The sequence below is a fragment of the Chrysemys picta genome, chromosome 1, assembly GCF_011386835.1.
Source record: "Chrysemys picta bellii isolate R12L10 chromosome 1, ASM1138683v2, whole genome shotgun sequence".
NCBI lineage: Eukaryota > Metazoa > Chordata > Testudines > Emydidae > Chrysemys > Chrysemys picta.
Window position 1 is genome coordinate 310,741,799 of NC_088791.1, and position 19,391 is coordinate 310,761,189.

Below are 19,391 nucleotides of genomic sequence, written 5' to 3' on the forward strand. Positions count from 1 at the left end.
TCATACTGTAGAGAAAGAAAACTTAACAGCCATACGTCTCCAGTTTAGATATCATTTTGAGCATGCTGGGGAGGGAGATGTTAAATGCCAAGTAGGTAGAAGAAGATTCCTAGCTCTGTCAAGTATGGTGTCAGGAAAGGAAAAGTAGTTTAAATCACCCAATGCAGTTATGTCATAAGACAGAACACAATATTTACTAGTAGAGCTCCCCTTTGCAGCAATTTCAGTCTGGCTGCTGATAGAGATTTTTTCCACATCAGTGTGTCCACATGAGGTTCTCATATAATGTCCAAATCTGCTGTTTCATAGTTCTTGGCTGCCCTGATAAATCATCTTCTGGTTGGAGCCCATGGCAAACCTGGGGTCCAGGCTTGTGGCAGGATTTGGGGTGCTTGCCATGTTGTCTTGGATGCTTGCTGTTTTGTCTGGGGTCTTTTGTGGATAACTATCCACCACATAATTCTCAGGTTTGGTGATGGCATTCCTTGCAAAAAACAGTCAAGATCCTCAGAATATGGGCAGGTAGTGGGAGCGTTTCCAGAGGTCCCTTGTGCTTAGGTACTTTTGCCAGAGCTCCTTTGTTTTGACTAGGCATTGGGACATCTCCAGGAGAGCCCCCTCTTCTTTATTTGCTCTAATAGTATCTTGTAGATGTCTGTATTCCAGTGACTCTTCTACAGATGGGACTAGACATGCAGCTCTTCCAAAGACAGCAATCAAGTCCAGAACTGCACGGGTTTACAGAGAACCATGGGGAAGGAGGAGCATGCCTGTTATAATGGATATGGATACTCTGGTGTGCAAAGTCATTACTATTGAATACTGGTATGGAAAATACTCCTGGCTGCTTGCCACCCTTTAATCCAGTCAAGCTTACCCCAGAAAAGTGGAGGGCACAGAGACAAGCTCATCCAGCTGTGAAGCAATGCAGTGTGGGGTATAGTAGTTGGACGACTGCCAGAAGTGGAGTAGCTAGGAATGCTCCACACAAACATTAAAGCAAACAAACTCAGTGTGAAGTAGAGTTGCTTCCATTCCAAGGATTACTTACTGCAATGTAAGACGCCAAATAATTTGGTTTAAAAACAAGTTGTGAGTGGACACAAGGCCCTTTAAGGCAAACTAACTACAGTTACTCTGATGCAACATTTCTAGACAAGGCCTAGAAATTATCTCATTTTCTCCAGCTCTCACACAATATTTTCTTCTTTTATTGAGAGACGAGTAGGTCAAAGTAGTGGGGTTTCCACTCAATCTAAAAGCGGTGAAATATGTTGTAGTTTCAAGACCAAGTGCCATACACCAAGAACCCTGCTTTCCACACATGAGAGTTTCACCTTCTCTGACAGTTCCATTAATATAGTGGAATGTAGCTGTGACAGGGGAAGTTTTGTAGAATGAGATGGTCCTTCACATACCTAGGCAAATCCCACAGCAAGCTTAGAAGATAAAGATAAAAATTTGGAACTTAATGCTTTATTGAATGGTGAATGCTGAGATGACCATCTTGAATTCTGAGCTTTTACAAACTTGTTGAGAGCTGTGAGGTCTCATATGGGTCTCCAACCTCCCCTCCTCTTGAATATTAGGAAATAGCAAGAGTAGAACCCTATGCTTCATAGCTGTTGAGGTACTGGTTCTATGGCTCCTAATGAGGAGACTATCTACCTCTTGTAGAGAACTCTTGTGAGAAGGGTGTCTGAAGAGGGTCAGGGAAGGGTGTTGTGGAGGGGGCAGGGAGGTAAAACGGGTAGAGTACCCTTTGCAAACAAACAATCTCTAAGACCCATCGGTCCGATGTTGTGTGCTCCCAGATGCTGCAGAACGCTGCCAGACGGTGGCCTAATGGGTGGGAAGCGGTGGTTGTTTGTAGCAGTTTCGGGAAGTGATCTAGCAGCACCTCAACCAACATGTTGTAAGGATAAGGCCTTTTCCTTTAGCCATATTGTAAGGCCTAAGGCCTTTATCAGCAACCATTGGCTAAGAAGCGTGAAGTCACATCTTCACATTCCATCTAAATTACATTAAAACAATGAATTTATAGCATCCACCACAATGAGTTGGGTGGGAGAAGAATTCTCTCTCTCTTGCCGGGACATAATACTCTTTGTTCGCCCGCTTGCATGTCAGTGTGACCAAAACTGGGGGTACACCATCTTGTTTTCGCAGGATTGAGGAGAGCCTCATTAATAGGAAGGGCAACTGTTGAGAAGGAAGATGAATGGAGGATGTCAAGGAGCTTGTGGTGTGTGTCCTTGACTTTTTCCAGCAGTATCTGGAGAGAGTCTGCAACTCTCCTTGCGAGATCCTGGAAGAAGCAAAAATAATCAGCCAGGGATGGTGGGGGAGGCATGACAGCCTCATTGAGACGGAAAAGGATATGGTCTTTGGGGTCGCCTCTTCCTCGACATTGCTCTTATGCTCCTCCAGGATTTCTCCTGGAGGTTCTGAAGCCCTGGACACCGTGGCCGAGGGAGCATGTCTCAGGGTTCTCAGGTGGCTAGAAGCCCGAGAGGCATGGGGACAGTATGTAGAGCCCAGGGGTCCCAGTATGGGCCACTGGTGGTGGCATAGAGCCTGGTGATGGTGCCCATGGTTGACCGTACCAGGATAACAGTGGTGGGGCCATACGAGGATATGCCCCGGGGCCCTGTTAATATCTGGCACTGCAGGGAATGTGGGAGGAGTATTGAGATACTCCATCCTCTGGTTCACTATCTGAGTCTGCACTAAAGAGCAGGGGAGAGTGGCAAGGCAGCAGGGAAGACTCTTGTGCTGGACAAAGACTTGGTGCACAGGTCCCCGTACTGAGGAGAGGAGACTCTGGCACGCCGGTTATACGGAGGTCCCTTGATTGCTGGAATTGCAGCAGTGTTGACTGGCTCAGTGCCACTGGTGGTGCCAGGGAGGATGGACATCTTGCCCACACCAGATGTTCATGTGCCAGATGGGGGTGTCAGTACCAATAGCGCTTTCAAGTGCTTGCTTCTGTCCTTCTCCCTCGGCGCTGTTGACTCGGTGCCCATGCCCATTGGATCTGGAGATGTGTCAATGGTACCTGCCGTTGTAGACTGTCTTGAGCCATGGGTACCGCGCTTGATCTGTCCTGGTGCAGACAGTACCAAGGATACCAACCATGCTGGGGATTGTTTGTGGCTAGCTTGTGGCTCACTCTGGGGACTTCCAGATCTCTTTTTTGATTTATGAGAGACATCAGCAGCTGATGTCATCACCCCATAGCCCTTGGATGTTGAGGGGTGTGGGGAAGACTCTCACCTGCTTGGTGACTCTTGTTGCGGGTCCAGAAAGGGTGTGAGGGCTGCCTCCATGAATATAATCTTCTGCCTGAGCTCTGTCCTTGCAAGACCGAGGTCTAAGCTACTGATAAAGAGCACACTTTTGAGGGACATGTCCTTCCCGAGGCAATGAAAGCACCATGAATACGTGTCTGCGACAGGGATAGCCTTGTTGCATGAGAGGCACTTCTTGAAGCCAAGAGACCTGGGCATACCCTGTTGGGGGGGAAGGGCCCCCAACAAGAAAGGGCAGGAAGAAAAACAAATAAAATCTCTTTATATGTATAGATTTATTTATTTATTTTTGAGAAAAGAAGACACACTGCAATAACTCCTACTAAAAACTAAGCTCTAAGCTACAAAAGTAAGGCTGAGATAATAGTCGTTAATGGACTGCTGAGTGGGGTTAGCCCACGCATGCTGACTATCCTTGTGGCGAGGCATGAGGAGAGACAGCGCATGTGCGGGTCCTAGCGGACACTGCTACCAAAGTTCCCCGATCAGCAGTGCAGGAACGCAATCACCCATAGGGACACTACTCGAAGAAGAATCTGGGTTCTGCCAACTTCAAGAGGGAAAAATCAATGTGCAATATCATGAACATTTTCAGACTCAATCTTCCCCCTGGGGCTTGTCCCAAAAGCTCTGGTGGAATTAATATGGATATCCCTGATCTTGTACCCTGATTTAACCCCTTCTTTTGGGGTGGAAATCCAAAAACATTAGAGGTAAGAAATACACAGTTAAGGTATCCAAACAACTGCTGCCCTGTAGTGATACCATGGGGGGGAGGAGAGGGAGGACAAATATAAAACATTTTGTTAGCACATCCTATCCATGATTACTTTGTGACTGGCTGTCTCCACTGAACAGAAAAATGAATCTCCAGGCCTTCAAGATTTGGAAAACAAAGGAGAAGTTTTCAGACCAAATTGGCCAGACCATTCACCCATCTTCAATGAAGCTAATTTGCTCTGAACCAAAGTGATCCATTGTCTTATTGTGTGGGATACTAAAAGTGCTTATTATCAAGACCTATACTACATGGCAAGCTTGACCTACATTTTGTAGCAAGACCCCTGCAGCAGACTGGAAATGTAGCAGCTTCAGATAAATTAAAAAATTGAGGTTATTGAATTAAATATGAAAATGAATAATAGAATCACTACAGTATTCCCAGTGATATTTAATTTGATATTAAATTTATGTTATGCTGCCCATACATTTTTAATCTTAATTTTCAAAGTGTTCCAGAATTTTGTATTGGAAATGCCTAACTGTACTATAGAAGCTATCAGGAGGAAACTAGAGATTTTGGCAGTTAGGTAGGGAAAAGTAGGGATTTTTGGCTCCTGGCAAGGAATGAAAAGCAGTTTGGGTTTATATGATAAGCGCATTACCTAATGCTGAAGTGATCAGTAATGAATCAGTTACCAGGATTGACACTAAAATTTGCATAATCGGATTTGCTATTAGATTGCCTAATTGAGATTTGAAAACATGATAAAGTGACCTCTTTTACGTACTGTAGAATTAGGATAAAATGGTGTATGGGGCGGGAGGGGAGGAGAAATTTTTCAGTAACTCTTAACTAGCAATTGTGTGCTACTCTAAGATTTTGTATTATCATGCGGAGCTAGCAGTGAAATCTTTGGCCTACAATAGTGTCAAATGTAGTCAAACTTGCAGGCAAAAGGCAGCACATCTGTACTAAAGCAGGGGTTCTCAAACTGAGGGTCGGGACCCCTCAGGGGGTCGCGAGGTTATACCTGGGGGGTCATGAGCTGTCAGCCTCCACCCCAAGCCCTGCTTTGCCTCCAGCATTTATAATGGTGTTAAATATATAAAAAGTGTTTTACTTTATTGGGGGTGGGGGGGTTGCGCTCAGAGGCTTGCTATGTGAAAGGGGTCACCAGCACAAAAGTTTGAGAACCACTGATTTAAAGGAAGAAAAAGGCAGTTGGAATTATTGGAAGCATCTTTGGTCTCCAAATTCTATAAACTACAATTTACCCCATTTCAAATCACAATAATGAGAGAAGTACAAAAGTGATGTCGTATTGTCTGTATCACCATTTAAAACTTCATGTCCAACAGCACTTGTCAAAGGTGTATTATTCACTTATAGATAAGGCTGCAAGTTAGTCACAGATTCCATGACTTTCCATGACCTCCGTAGCAGCCAGGCGCACTGGCCGCTGCTGGGATAGTCTTGGGCTCCTGTGGCCGCCCCCCCGCAGCAGAGTTTGGGTGTGGGAGGTGGCAGGCGCACAGGATGGGGTGAGACAGGTTCTGGGCAGCGCTTACCTAGGGACTCCACCGAAGTGGCAACATCTCCCTCCCTCAACTCCTAGGCGGAGGTGTGGTCAGGCAGCTGGCGCTGGGGGTGGGGTGGAGGGAGATTGGTGGGGTCGGGAGGCTCCCTACCTGGCTCCATGTCTGCCCCCTACCAGCAGCAGCAGAGTTCGGGTGTGGGAGCAGGCAGGGGGTTAGGGCACGTGACGGGGTGTGGCAGGCTCTGGGTGGCACTCACCTGGAGGGCTCCCCGGAACCACGGCCAATGGGAGTTGCAGGGGTGGTGCCTGCAGGCAGAGGCAGCACGCAGAGCTGCCTGGCCACGCCACCACCTACCAGCTGAGCGAGGGGGATGTTGCCGCTTCCGGCGAGTCCCGCAGGTAAGCACCGCCCAGAGCCCGCCTCACCCCGATGCGTGCTCCAACCCCCTGCCCCCTCCCGCACCCAAACTCTGCTGCTGCTTTTGGGGGGGGGGGGGGAGGGAGGCAGAGCCAGGTACGGAGCCTGCTGGACCTGCCAATCCCCCCACCTCCCTTCCCAGTACCAGCAGGGGTACCATGCCATGCGCCACTGCCCCCTCCCCCTGCCTCAGGCTGCCCTCCCCCAAGTTTTATTCACTGGTATTTTTAGTAAAAGTAATCGACAGGTCACGGGCTGTGAATTTTTGTTTACTGTCCGTGACTTTTACTAAAAATATCTGTGACTAAAACGTAGCCTTACTTATAGAATCACTTACTGGTATCATCCTCACAAAAATTACAGATATTTTGTATCAAAAAATATACAATATTTTATTTACATGCAATGCCAAATATGTATTTAATTTAAATAATGTATACTTTTGCAATAAAACACTATGTAAACTGTCTAATTAATACAAGAACCACATTTTATGATGCTCTGTTCTCATTCCTGATATGATAAAAGTTGGGTTCATTTTATTATGAGCAAAGTGGGAAAAGGCACTGGCTGCTTTGCTTATGTACAAAGATTCCCTAGTGTTTTGCATAACACTACAGACTTTGTATGTATTGGGTACAAATGTCTACACTACACAAGCCACCTAGAGGTGTGTTTGACTCATTTCTTCAAAAGTGGATTTCCAATTCAAAGAGGATAAGAAACCTGACAGTGAACAGTTATCAGGTATTATATCAAATGGCAGAATGTAGGAATACTTCACAGTTAATAATGCATAATGACAGAGGTCTCAATTATGTAGTTCTTTGCACTTTAATTAGATGTTTGATTTGCATAGTCACTGTATTTAAAAAATAACAACTAACTGTACTGTGCTTATGAACATCTCTACTCAGATTGGCTACTGTAATCCATCTGCTGCAATTAACTCCTGTTCTCACAATTTTATGCTGTTTATCATCAACTAAAATGCTGCCTGGATTCACTCAACCTTTGGCTGAAGCAAATAAATTCCACAGTTATCATGAAAGTAAACAAACAAACAAACAAACAAACAAAAAAACCAAAGAGCAAGGAAAGCGGGGCTCTGAAATTGCCAAAAGTGTGTTGGTTTAAAAACAAAAAGAGTAAAAATGCTTGGGCTTGATTATCCCATTAGTTGTAAGCGCCACTTCAATGGGAGTTTCAAGCAACCTATGAGACAATCAGGCCCCCTTGACTCATTTCCTTCCTCTCTCATCCATCTCAAGTTCTCCTCTTCCTTCCAAGGTCATGAAACCTCTTGTTCCTATATATCTTTACATTGGAAATAAGATGCTGGAATTCTCCAAGTTAAATTGATAGACTTGTTTCTCTTTAAACCTGCTGACAGAGGTCAGCAGTACTTTATATCTAGGTTTTTAAATTTGCCTAAATGCTCTTTAAAAATAAGCAATGTATCAACAATTCTACAATATATCAGTTTGCTAACATAACACACACAAAAATCAGTTCCTAATTCAGCAAGTTATTTAAGCAATATGACTACTTATGTCCTTATAGTTATACAAAAATGTAAGTACGTTGCTGAATCAGAGTTTTAGCAAGGAAACATTTTGGTATGCAGCTATCATAACTTATGAGAAGAACCTTTTACTAGGAAGCATCTATAAATAAGCCATTAAAAAAAGAGTTGTGCATCTAGGAAGCAGGCTCTTTAAATTTTATAAACTAAACTTTCAAAGTTCAATACAATATTTCCCAGAGTACATATTTGATACATTAAATAAGGAAAATGTTCAAATCAAATATGCATCCTCTAGAATTAATGATTTTTGTATTTATCAAAAATAGATTTTAATTTGATTTTTTAAAATACACACAAATGTAAAAGCAGTAAAGTGCATTAAAAACAGAGCTGCAGTATCAAAAATAAAACCACAAATTTACCATGATTACTAAAAGTAGAAAACCTGTGATGTACTGTATTCAAACGCCAATCCAGTTAAATTCTTCATGTAATCATTCTATTAGTCAGGAGCAATAAATGAGAAGTACTCTGCAGTGTTTCCAGTTCGGAAACTATACGTTAATAGTTTGGAGCACTGCAAATAAATTCAGTGAAAAAGCACTTGGCACCAGCCCAGCCCCCAATTTGACCACTGCTAACATATATGTGGCTTTTTCAATTGATATAACTACCAGAAGCTTACCAAGTGGAATGCCTTACTATCTGGTTTAACTTTATGTTTTTCCATATATTTGATAAGGCTGCAGTTGGTATACCTGAAAAAAAAAAAGTATTATATACATCAATATCAGTACTGGGCATTTTTAGAGAAAGTTAACCTAGTGCTTATGAAAGATACTGACTGACAGCTCTAAGACTAAAGCTCCATTTTTGTCCACTGAATAGCTAAGGCACAGGCACCAGCACCAGATGCTTCCTTGTTGACATTAGAGAAATAACACTTTTGTCCTCCTAGCATGCTTGTAAAACATACAAAACGACCACAAACAAAAGTTCTCTGAATGATTTACATGTGTCTCAAGTACCATTTGGATTAGACTTCCTTTTCAGCAAGTTTAAATATCATTTTATCAGTCTGTACTGTTTTAGTGCCAGCATGCATGGAACTTAAATATTTAGTCAGCCCTTTCAACACTGTCCTAACAATACACTGGTTGCCTTTCAGAATCTCCCAAAATTCACTGCTTTTGGGATAGGCGCCCAGAGGCAATGCAACTGCTATTGTTTAAAACACAGTAGTTTAGTCGCAAGGCTAAACTGCAACAGGTCAGAACACGAATCTGCCCGGTGAGTGTGGACATATTAAGCCATTTGTATTAAATTGTTTCTATCCAACAGGTTCAAGTAGGAACAGTTCAGTTCTCTACTGCAGACAAAGCCAAACTACTCTGTCAAGGTGACTAAACGCACTTCTAAGAGACCCCATTGCCTTCACCTCCCCATTTAGCTTTGCCCCATGTACTGAGGGTTTGTCTTCACTACTGGTAAATCGGCACTGCTGCGATCGATCCAGCAGGCATCGATTTAATGAGTCTAGTGAAGACGTGATAAGTTGATGGCAGAGTATTCTCCCGTCAACTTCCCTACTCCACCTCTCCAAGAGGCGGAAGCTATGTCGACGGGAGAGCATGTGTGGTGCAGATACCGCTGTAAGTCCATCTAAGCTACTTCGACTTCAGTTGCATCATTTATGCAACTTACCTCGTTAGTGTACACCAAGCCTGAGACTGCCAATTATGCTGACAGTTTGTGTGGAAGTAGAGTCAGGCCACCAACTCTATTCACATATTTATCACAAAGGAACAATTTTCCATTACCGTAGACTTGGCACAAATCTGAAGTTGTAACATCTATGAAAGGCTGCGATTAGCAACCTCAAGAGTCATCCAGTTCCATTCACGTACATCATCAATTTCACATCTGCCACTTTACTTCTCATTTCACTATACAGTACTTTCTGGATAACCAGTATCTGGCTTCTAACATTTTCTAACTTGAACAGCCACAGTACACTGAGTTTTAAGCATCCTTATTTCCTCCATCATCTAAGCCATAATAATTCCATATTAATCCTTTACCATATGACTATAAGATGGTGCCTACTATAGCAAAGTATTTTTAATAAGGTAAATTATAATTAAGATAAAATAGACAACTAATCTCTCAAAAAAGCTCAGCAAAACTTTAACTTACGTGTTTCTTCTGAAATCTTTCATTAATGTTGAATGTTCAGGCATCTTTTTTATGTCCTCCCAATCTTTATCTGCAAGATCAACATGCATTAGTACTTTCTCATATGCCTTTTTAAGGCATTTGTATCAGGGTGACAATTTGTTCAACAGGAAATCACAAACTGACAAGCCAGCTTGAGTCAATCCCAACCCACAGGAATTACCTTCATTGCTCACTAAGATGGATAATGAGGCCCAACGATGCAGTATACTCCACTCCTCCTAAAAAGTTGCCTTGGACAAGTGATTCACACCAAGTCAAACCCACCATGATCAAGCTCAACCACCATATCAGAGAACCCAAAAGGAAATCAGTGGCGGTATCATTTCCTCCTCTCAGCCTTTCCTGTTCTAACTACCCCAAGTTCCTAATGGCTTAGTGGAGTGGTTCTGCGTGATCTGTTTTGCCATTAGGGTGCTTGGGATGGCATTACCCATCATTTGCAGCAGCCATTGTAGCTGCATCCACGCTCAACAAATATAAAAGTTTTAGCCAATTCTACCCCAGACACATGCTGTAATTAAAGGATGTATGTCAGCAATGATTAAGGTATATTATCAAGTGCAGACTATGGATAAGGAACCTATTTCTCAAGTTATTAATATACAAGGCAAAAAAAATCAAATAACTGTTAAAACTATTTTAATGTGACCCTGAAGTTTGTGATGTATCTTTCACTTTGTAAGTAATTTTTAAGCATATAGTCAATCCCAAAGCTCCAAGTCAGTAGCCTCTTTTTCTTCTAAATTCTTTTCCTATTCTCTGGGATGGCATTTACCATTTTCCTGCAGACAAAGTACCGTGTTTCTGGCGTAGAGACTATATGACATTCTCCTGTACCTGTGGATTTGAAAAATCTAGCCATCTGTATAATTTAGGTTTGTACTCCTGGAACTTTATGAGCTGCAGAACTTTACAACTGTTTATAATTGCATAGCATTAATGACAGAGAATAGACATCGACCTGAAAAACTGAGGACTTTGCTGGTCCATCTAGATAGAAGATGAGGTCAAAAATCTAGAACCAACTACGGAGGGAATTTATCTAATTGTTTCCTGCTTTGCATGTTATCTTTATTTCCTTTTCCTCCCTCTCATATTTGTCTGTTTTTGCACCAGATTAATGGTTTTATAATGGCAAATGATACAAGAAAAGGTTTTAAAGTAATAAAATGGTAAACAATTATATTCTTGGGTAAGAAGTGGGGACCTTCACACCAAGATCAACTGTTCACACAATGCAATCCAAACTTTTTACAAAACATTAACACAGTACTATATATTTACATAGAACTTCACAAAGACAATCTCTGCCCAAAAAAAGTTTATCTTGCTTTATTTAGACTCTAAAGACACACACAAAAAAGTTTAGCAGTGAGAGAAGAATGGACTGCTTAAAGAAATCCGCTTTAAGGCAATTTTTTGAAGGAGGAAAGAGAAAGCACTAGATAGATAGGGAAAGGAAGATTGTTCCACAAGTTGGGAGTAGCATGATAGAAGGCATGAAGCCAAAAGTGGGAAATGGAAATTAAGTGTTCAGAAAAAAACAGAAGAGTGACTAGGGGGTGAATATGAAGGTGGGGAAAAGAGTTTGAACTTCTTGTGATAAGAGACAGGAAGTCAATGAGATTCTAACAAGGTGATGGAAGAACAAGACTATTTGTAGAAGCCTGTTGAATGGACTCTGCATGATGGAGGGAATAAACACAATGGAGGAGAGAGGGATCAAATATTAAAATAAGGCCTCTATCATTTTGACAACACACCAGTAGCCACATAAACACCAGAAGACATCCCACTAACCCAACAGATGTTCAGGGGTATCTAAACAAGGTACTACCAAGGGTTGAGGGAAAGGCGTAGCAAAAGGCTCACTGTTCGGAATTTGCTTTGGGTCTGGGCTTAGGCGTGGCCCTCAGTTTTCTGGTTAGACAAAAGCAGTTTTTCCAAATCAAGACACACTAGTATATTTTCTGCCACAACAGAAAACTGAAAATGAAAATGCAAAATAGTTTATTTTTGCAATAATTAAACATTTGCAAAAGATTTACCAGTAGGTGCAATACTTTTTGCCCAGATCTGCCAGTCCTCTGTAAAGTTTAAAGTATATAAGAAACAACACTGCGGAGATACAGGGAAACAAAAACATTAGCAGTATTTCTGGGTAAGAAAATTCGGTCCTTTTAAATATGGTAAAATATTGAATATACATACAGATGTTACAAAGTCAATCCTATTAGTAGTAGTAGTAGTAGTAGTAATATAAAATTCCACTTGGTAGCAGCACTATGTTTAGACTCACACTCGATTTTGCAATTCATGAAACAAAGATTATATTTGAACAGCTTTATTGCTTTGATCAGCTGCAACCTTCATATGCAAAGACAGCAACAATTTCAAATACATGTATCTTGGTTTGAATAGGAGTAATTAAAAAAAAAAAAAAAAAACACACAATATGTACCTGCAGGAAATCCCATTACATTGAATATTCTGTCCAGCTGGTCATGGTGATAAGGATTACTAGTTTTGATGTCCTCTTGTCGACAGTGGAATATTGGCTCTGATGTTAACAGCTCTGCAAATATACATCCTATCGCCCAAATATCTTTTTAAAAAAGGAGAAAAGAAATAAAATCAAATGGATTTTTCCAAAAGAAAACACAGATCTTTGTCAGGTAGAAGTATAATTCTTAAATATTTTATAAATTCTAAGAAATAAGGCTCCTGGATGTCAAGTATTCATGTGGAACTAGAGATTTCTATTACAAGATTGCAACACTTCAAATTTTACCTTTAGGCTGCAATCATCTGTGTACAGCACAGTAAGTAATTCGTTTTGCAGAATGCACAGTAATTTTATATGATGAGAGCTGAGAAAGCATGCAATATCTTAAGTTTGCAACTACTAGTCACTGGGACTAGAAGTTAGTTGACCAACTGGGGAACGGTCTATAAATCTTAACTAAATAAACAAATCAAATCTTGATTTTAAGCACTTTTCACCTTCGCCCTTTCACTTTTATGTTGTATCCCTTTCCCCTGCCCTTTGCCTTTTTTACATTTCAAAACTTCAGAGGCCCATAGGTGCTCCTATATACAAATAAATTCCTAAAAAGGTATGTGTTCAAAAGAATTTTTTATAAGGAAAAAATGTTGACTTTTCTCTACAAAAGCTCAGAGATAACTCACTTTCAAAACTTCATCTCCCAAACAGAAAAACGTGACAGAAATAAGGAACAATCCCCCTTTTTAACCACTATTAGAATGTCATGTCACATTGCCCCTTTCAAAAGCATTAAAATTAAGAGTATATACATATATGTACTGCTTATATACATATTTAAGATACTTTCCAAAATCAAGACACGCTTAGGAAAAACTTTTAATCTTCCTGTTATGCCTTAGTTTGTAAATTCAGTAGACACATTGCATTTTCTAGATCACATTTGCTATAGTGTGCATTTATAAGATATCTAACTAATGTACCATTGTGGTCAGCAGCATCTTGAATGAGTAATAAAAGGTCATGAACAAGGATGGAACCAAATGATGTACACAGCGTAATTTCACCATTCAATTTTCACATAAAGTGAGTTTTTATCTATACTGAAAAAAGTTATGAGCTAAAGCCCATGAGTTTCTCTGCAGCTCCATGTGTTGCAAGCAGAAAAATAGCTGATACATTGCTGTAAAAGGAGGAAACAATAGGAGGACAAGCAAAGGTTTAGAGAAAAAGAGAAGAGGTTAATAGGTTAAAAATTGTATTTAATGGTGAGAATATTCTTGGTAAAAAAGTTGGCAGTAATAGTTGGTGGATTTTTTTTTTTTTTAAGGTGTTCAACCTAAAAAGGCAGTAAAATAATTAACATTTTCCACTGGAATTACACAAGGGTGAGGTATAAGAGAATGCTTTACAGGAGCAATAATTTATGCACAAGTGTCTTAAAGTATGTCTACACTGCAATAAAACATGTGACTGGCCTGGTTCACGGGGCATGGGCTGCAGTGCTATAAAATTGCAGTGTAGATGTTTGGGCTTAGACTGGACCCCGCAAGTCGGGAGGGTCAGAGGCTGGGCCAGCGGCTGGGCCAACAATGGGTGTTTTACTGCAGTATAGAACAATATCCATGTGGTTCACAGAAGGATTAAAATGCACTAGTGAAAGAAGAGAAGATCACTCACCACGTGCGGTAACTATAGCTCTTTGAAATGTGTCCTCCCTATGGGTGCCCCCACTCTAGGTGAGCTTTCGCCCAATGGGTAGGTAGCAGTGTCTGTTCAGCCCATGCACGCACCCCCTGCAGTCTTGTGCCCTGCACGAGTCTATGTAGAGTTGCATAGGCAAACCTCCCTCATTGCCTTCTCTACCGCAAAGCCTGTTGAACTCCGAAGCAGAGAGGAGGAGGGCAGGTAGTGGAGCACCCATAGGGGGATACATCTCAAAGAACCAGAGTTATTGCACAGGGTGAGTCTCCTTCTTTGAGTAGTGTCCCTTTGTGTGCTCCACTCTAGGTGACTATCGAGCAGTACTATCTACGGAGGGGTGGGGCTTCAGAGTCAAGTCAAAGATTGAAGGTAGAACAGTAGAACCAAATATGGCATGAGAAACTGAGGCATGTGCGACTGCACGGGGGTCAGCAAATGAACGAATGAATGAATGTTCAAGTCGCAGCTGTACATATTTCTGTGACTGGGAACGTTCTTAAGAAAGCCTGTAGAGAGGGATCTCATGGAGTGACAGCGTAGAAGGGAGCAGGTGGCCATAGGTTCAAAGGGAGGCCTTGTAAGACATCTGAGTACCAAGTTGAGGTACCATGCCAGTGGAGGGCATCTGATTAGTGGGATGATGTTGTCCAGTCCCTTGAGAAACTTCCTCATTGTAGAATGAACAAAGATGGAAAAACCCTCTACCATATGATGGAAGGCCATAATAGCGGCCAAACGCATGTTTATGGAGTTTAAAGATAATCCTCTCATTTTTAGCTCTAAGATGTAATCTAGTACAAATGATAAGAGAGACGATGGAGGTGAAAGATGTTTTTATGTCACACCAGTGTTTGAATCTCATCCACTTTTGAGTATATGCGTCACAAGTAGATAGTTTCCTGCTATGTAACAGCACTCTCTTTACATCCTCAGAACGGGTTGTTTCTAACCCTGCAAACCATCTAGCACAGAGGTGGGCAAACTTTTTGGCCCAAGGGCCACATCTGGGTGGGGAAATTGTATGCAGGGCCATGAATGTAGGGCTGGGGCAGAGGGTTGGGGTGAAGGAGGGGGCTCAGGGCAGGGCATTGGGGTGCAGGAGAGGTACAGCAAGGGGCTCAAGGGAGAAGGTTAGGGGGTTCAGCGGTGCAGGAGGGGTGCGGCAAGGGGCTCAAGGGAGGGGGTATGGGGCTTAGAGCAGGGGGTGCGGGGTGCAGGAGGGATGCGGCAGGGGTTGGGATGCGGGGTGCAGGAGAGTTCGGGGTGTGGGCTCCGACCTGGCGCTGCTTACCTCAAGTGGCTCCGGGGTGGCAGTGGTGCGCAGCTGGGCTAAGGCAGGCTCCCTGCCTGCTCTGGCCACATGCCGCTCCCAGAAGCGGGCAACATGTCCGACAGTGGCTCCTGGGGATGGGGTGGGGCAGGTGGCTCGTTTGTGCGCTGCTCTCACCTGTGGGTACCACCCCCGAAGCTCCCATTGGTGCCGGGAGCGGCGCGGGGCCAGGGCAGGCAGGGATCCTGCCTTAGCCTTGCTGCACCATGGGGCTGGCAATTCTGCGGGCCGTAGCTTGCCCTCCCCTGATCTAGCAGCCATGCCTTGATCAAAAGAACCCCAAGCTTGGGATGATGGATTTGACCAGCATCCTGAGAGAGAAGATGGAGGACAGTCTGGAGAGTGATCAATTGACAAGCAGTGAGCTGATACAGGTAAGGAAACTATGTTTGTCTTGACCATGTCTGAACAAAGAGAATAACTTTGGCTTTAGCTTTCCTTATCTTGAACAGCACTTTGGATATGAAGGAAGTCGGGGAAAATGCATACAGAAGGCTTGACTCTAACGAAGGAGAAAGGCATCTCCCAGGGAGCGGTGATCCAGACTTCAAGAGCTTCTTGTCCTTGGCTGGGGAGAACAGGTCTATCTGTGGGATGCCCCAACACTAAAATATGCGGTGGAGTATAGTGGGATCTATCTCCCATTCATGATCTTACGAGAGGTGTCTGCTGAGAGCATCCACTGCATTGTTTTGTATGCCCAGAAGGTAAGCTGCTGAAATGTTGATTTAGTTTCATATGCACCAATTCGGTGCAAAAGGAAGACAATCTTGCTCCCCCTTGACAGTTTATGTAAAACATGTATGACATATTGTCCATCATGATCTTTAGGCATTTGCCCCGTCAGCGGGAGGAAATGGATACAGGCATTTCTGATGGCTTTGACTTCCAGCAAGTTGAGGTGAAGGGTGGACTCGAGAGGAGACCACCTGCCTTGAATAGTGTGAGCAGAATCTAGGTGAGCTCCCCATCCCAGTAGGGTACATCCATTATTATTTCTGATGTTGGAGATGGCTGAGCAAAGGGGATCCATGAACAAACATTATGTGGGTTCTTCCACTAGTTGAGGGATTTTTTTTTCTCCTGCCAAAGGCATGGAGAGTTGTTTGCTTGATGAATCAACACTTCTGAGCCAGCCCTTGGAGACAGTGCATGTGAAGACTTGCATGATTTATTACGAAGTGCCAGCTGCCATATGTCCGAATAACTGGAGATAATTTTTGGCTGATATTTCAGGGCTGACTTGGACTATAGTGCCTAAATTGGTTATGGACCTGTGTGAAGGGAGGAATGCATTGGCCGTTACAGCATCAAAGCAAGCTCCTATGAACTCCAGAGTTTGCACCAGAGTTAGGGTGGAATTTTGGATGTTTAATTGTAGTCCCAGTCTGAGAAACAGGTCTATGGCCCTCTGAGTGGCTGTTGAAGCACTGTTAAAAAAACGCTCTTTGAACAGGCGATCGTCAAGGTGGGGGGAGGGGGGGAATCACAGTTCCTCATCTGTGAAGATGAGCCGCTACCACCGAAAGAACTTTTGAGAACACTCTGGGTGCAGACCAGAGACCGAACAGGAGCACCATGTATTGAAAGTGCTCTTGATCCAGAGTGAAGTGTAGGAAACTTCTGCGCTGTGGTGGATCGCTATATGGAAGTAAGCATCTTCAAGGTCGAAAGCCAAGAACCAATCACCAATCAATGACGGAATTATTGCTGCAAGAGTTACCATTTTGAACCTCTGAATCTTTACAATCTGTTGAGAAATCTTAGATCTAGAATAGGTCTCAACCACCTTTCTTTTTTGGAGCCACGAAGTACCTGGAATAAAATCCTTTCCCTCTGTGTTGCATGGGAACTGGTTCTATAGCACCCAGATTTAGGAGAGTGTCAATTTCATGTTGCAAAAAGTGCTTGTGAGAGGGGTCCCTGAAGAGGCACGGGGAACTCAGATACTGCTGAGACTCCACCTCAGGTCGAGGCAGCTGAGAAAGACTTGAGGGCGGTTTGCCCACGCAGCTCTATATAGCCACAGTGCAGGGAACGAGGCTGCAGGGGTTGCATGCATGAGCCAAATGGACATTGCTACCTAAAATCTCCAATCTGAAACATGTGGGGCACAAACGCACCTAGAGTTGAACACCTCTCGGGACACTACTTGAAGAAGTCCTTCTTAAGAGGGTTGCAACCTTTGGCAACTCCCTTTAGCAAGCCAAGTAGTCAAAGACAGCATGGAATGGAGAATTCCAGTCCCACCCCCCCTTTTTTTCTTCTGTGCCTCTATCACTCTTTTTAAAAGCTATTAAAGGCACTAAAGAGAACTTCATACTGCTGTCAAGCCTGCTCTGTGATAGTTTGTACCACTGCCACACACAGTCTCCTCTCTCTTACGTTTGGCATTTTTCACGGACTGACAGCAAGTGCTGACTGTGGCAGAGTAGATTCAGCAGTGCCATGCTGGAGCTGTTCAAAGCAGATCAATACCGGCAGGGGCAATACTAGGAGGAAAGTGACTTCCCCCAACTTAGGTGCTTCTTCTAGATAGGTTCTTCCTCCATTCAAGTCTATCTTTTTATTGCTAATAACTTATCTTTAATTGCATTGAGTTAAAACTTCTGGGTGACAACCCTCCCATTGAATAGCAGGTTTAAACTAGTCTCATTTTTCACAAGAAAATGCAAAGGTTTCTTCAGGGAAAAGAAAACAAAAAATAGTAAATGAAAGGTGTGTCACAGCCACATCCGTCTTGACAGCTGCAGCATAGTTTCAGTGCAGCTAATACTGTCTCCAGTCTATACATTTCATAAACTGAAATATTGCTTTATGTATTTGTTAAAAATCTAAGTAGTAAAAACCCAAAGTAATAAAACTAAAGTACTCTGTTCCATGCTGTCATTTTCTGGATTTTGACAATTTTAAGAGGTGTGTCAATATTTCATTCTATTGCAAGTAGTAATATTCTTTTTGAAATTTCTAGTGATAAGAAACTATATAAAATTATACATCAAGGACATCTGAGTTTATTATGTTTACTAGTCAGGAAAGGGTTTTAAAATAGTATTTAAAGTAAATAAAATGTCAGTGATTAATGTTTCTTCAAGTAATTCAATGGTGTACTTTTCCACCTGTGTTTCTCCCATACTTGTATTCACATGCCAACATTTCAGTAATTCAGGTATATTTTGCCTAAGTAACACATTAATAAATTGGTACTTAATTTTACTTACCAATAGCTTTGGTATAATGCCTTGCTCCAAGAAGTAATTCTGGAGCTCGATACCAGAATGTTACAACGACTGGATCCAAGTCTGCTAAAGGCTTCAGAGGTGAATTAAATAATCTGGCAAAGCCCATATCAGCTGCAAATTAAAAAAAAAAAAAAAAAAAGCTTTAAAAAGTTAAGGAAACTTCACATTGATCAAATGAAATGAGTGAGCTCATTTGTTAGATCTACCAAAATTGTGCTAAAAAGCAAACACACTGTAGTAAATATAAATCCTGACAGTCTAACTTTACCATTTCCTTATAGTTTATGTTGCAATTATTCAGCATCATCACCTATGAAGTATATCATTATAAATCATTACTAAAGAAAGCCATTTAGAATCAAGAATTTACCACTGTTCTGAAAAAAGCATGTCAACTCGTGTAGCTCTCAGAACACTGGGTAAGTCCTTATTGGCTAGCCAGGGGGTCAGTTTTCTGTCTGGTGGAATATTCTATTATCACAGGGCTGTTTGTTCAGGAAACATTAAAGGGGGGAAAATAGGTGAAATAGTAATTCTGTAAATGTTAGAATGATTTATAATACATACACGTATGACACAAGAACTACCTATGAAAAGCTGGTTGCAATTGAAGCAGGGTTTCCTTCACGCCCCAAACAAGAGGTGATTCCAATCATGAGGGTATCTTCTTCCCTGAATGCCTCCTCTCAATTTAAATTGGTCACAAAGTATCACCAGTACCAAGATGAAACCATTTAAGCTATGCTTTTAAAATGTCTTCCATTTTGGGGAAATTTCCCTTTACTAATAAAACCTTAAGAAAAATATTCTGTCTAAACTGCTTGTTGGGATTTGTAATCTACAGTTTCTCACAGAG

General features: G+C 42.2%; 1 protein-coding gene across 8 annotated transcripts in view; it reads right to left on the reverse strand.

Annotated features, from left to right (window-relative positions):
• CDK8 (cyclin dependent kinase 8) overlaps positions 1–19,391 on the reverse strand; it is a 159,073-nt gene that overhangs the window by 15,486 nt on the left and 124,196 nt on the right. For all 8 annotated transcript variants that reach the window (XM_065581432.1, XM_065581430.1, XM_065581431.1 and 5 more), the window contains 4 exons: positions 18,515–18,646; positions 12,218–12,361; positions 9,715–9,784; positions 8,204–8,276 (listed from right to left, as the gene is read on the reverse strand). In XM_065581432.1, coding sequence (XP_065437504.1) covers positions 8,204–8,276; positions 9,715–9,784; positions 12,218–12,361; positions 18,515–18,646 — 419 coding nt within the window. The remainder of the gene's footprint in view (positions 1–8,203; positions 8,277–9,714; positions 9,785–12,217; positions 12,362–18,514; positions 18,647–19,391) is intronic.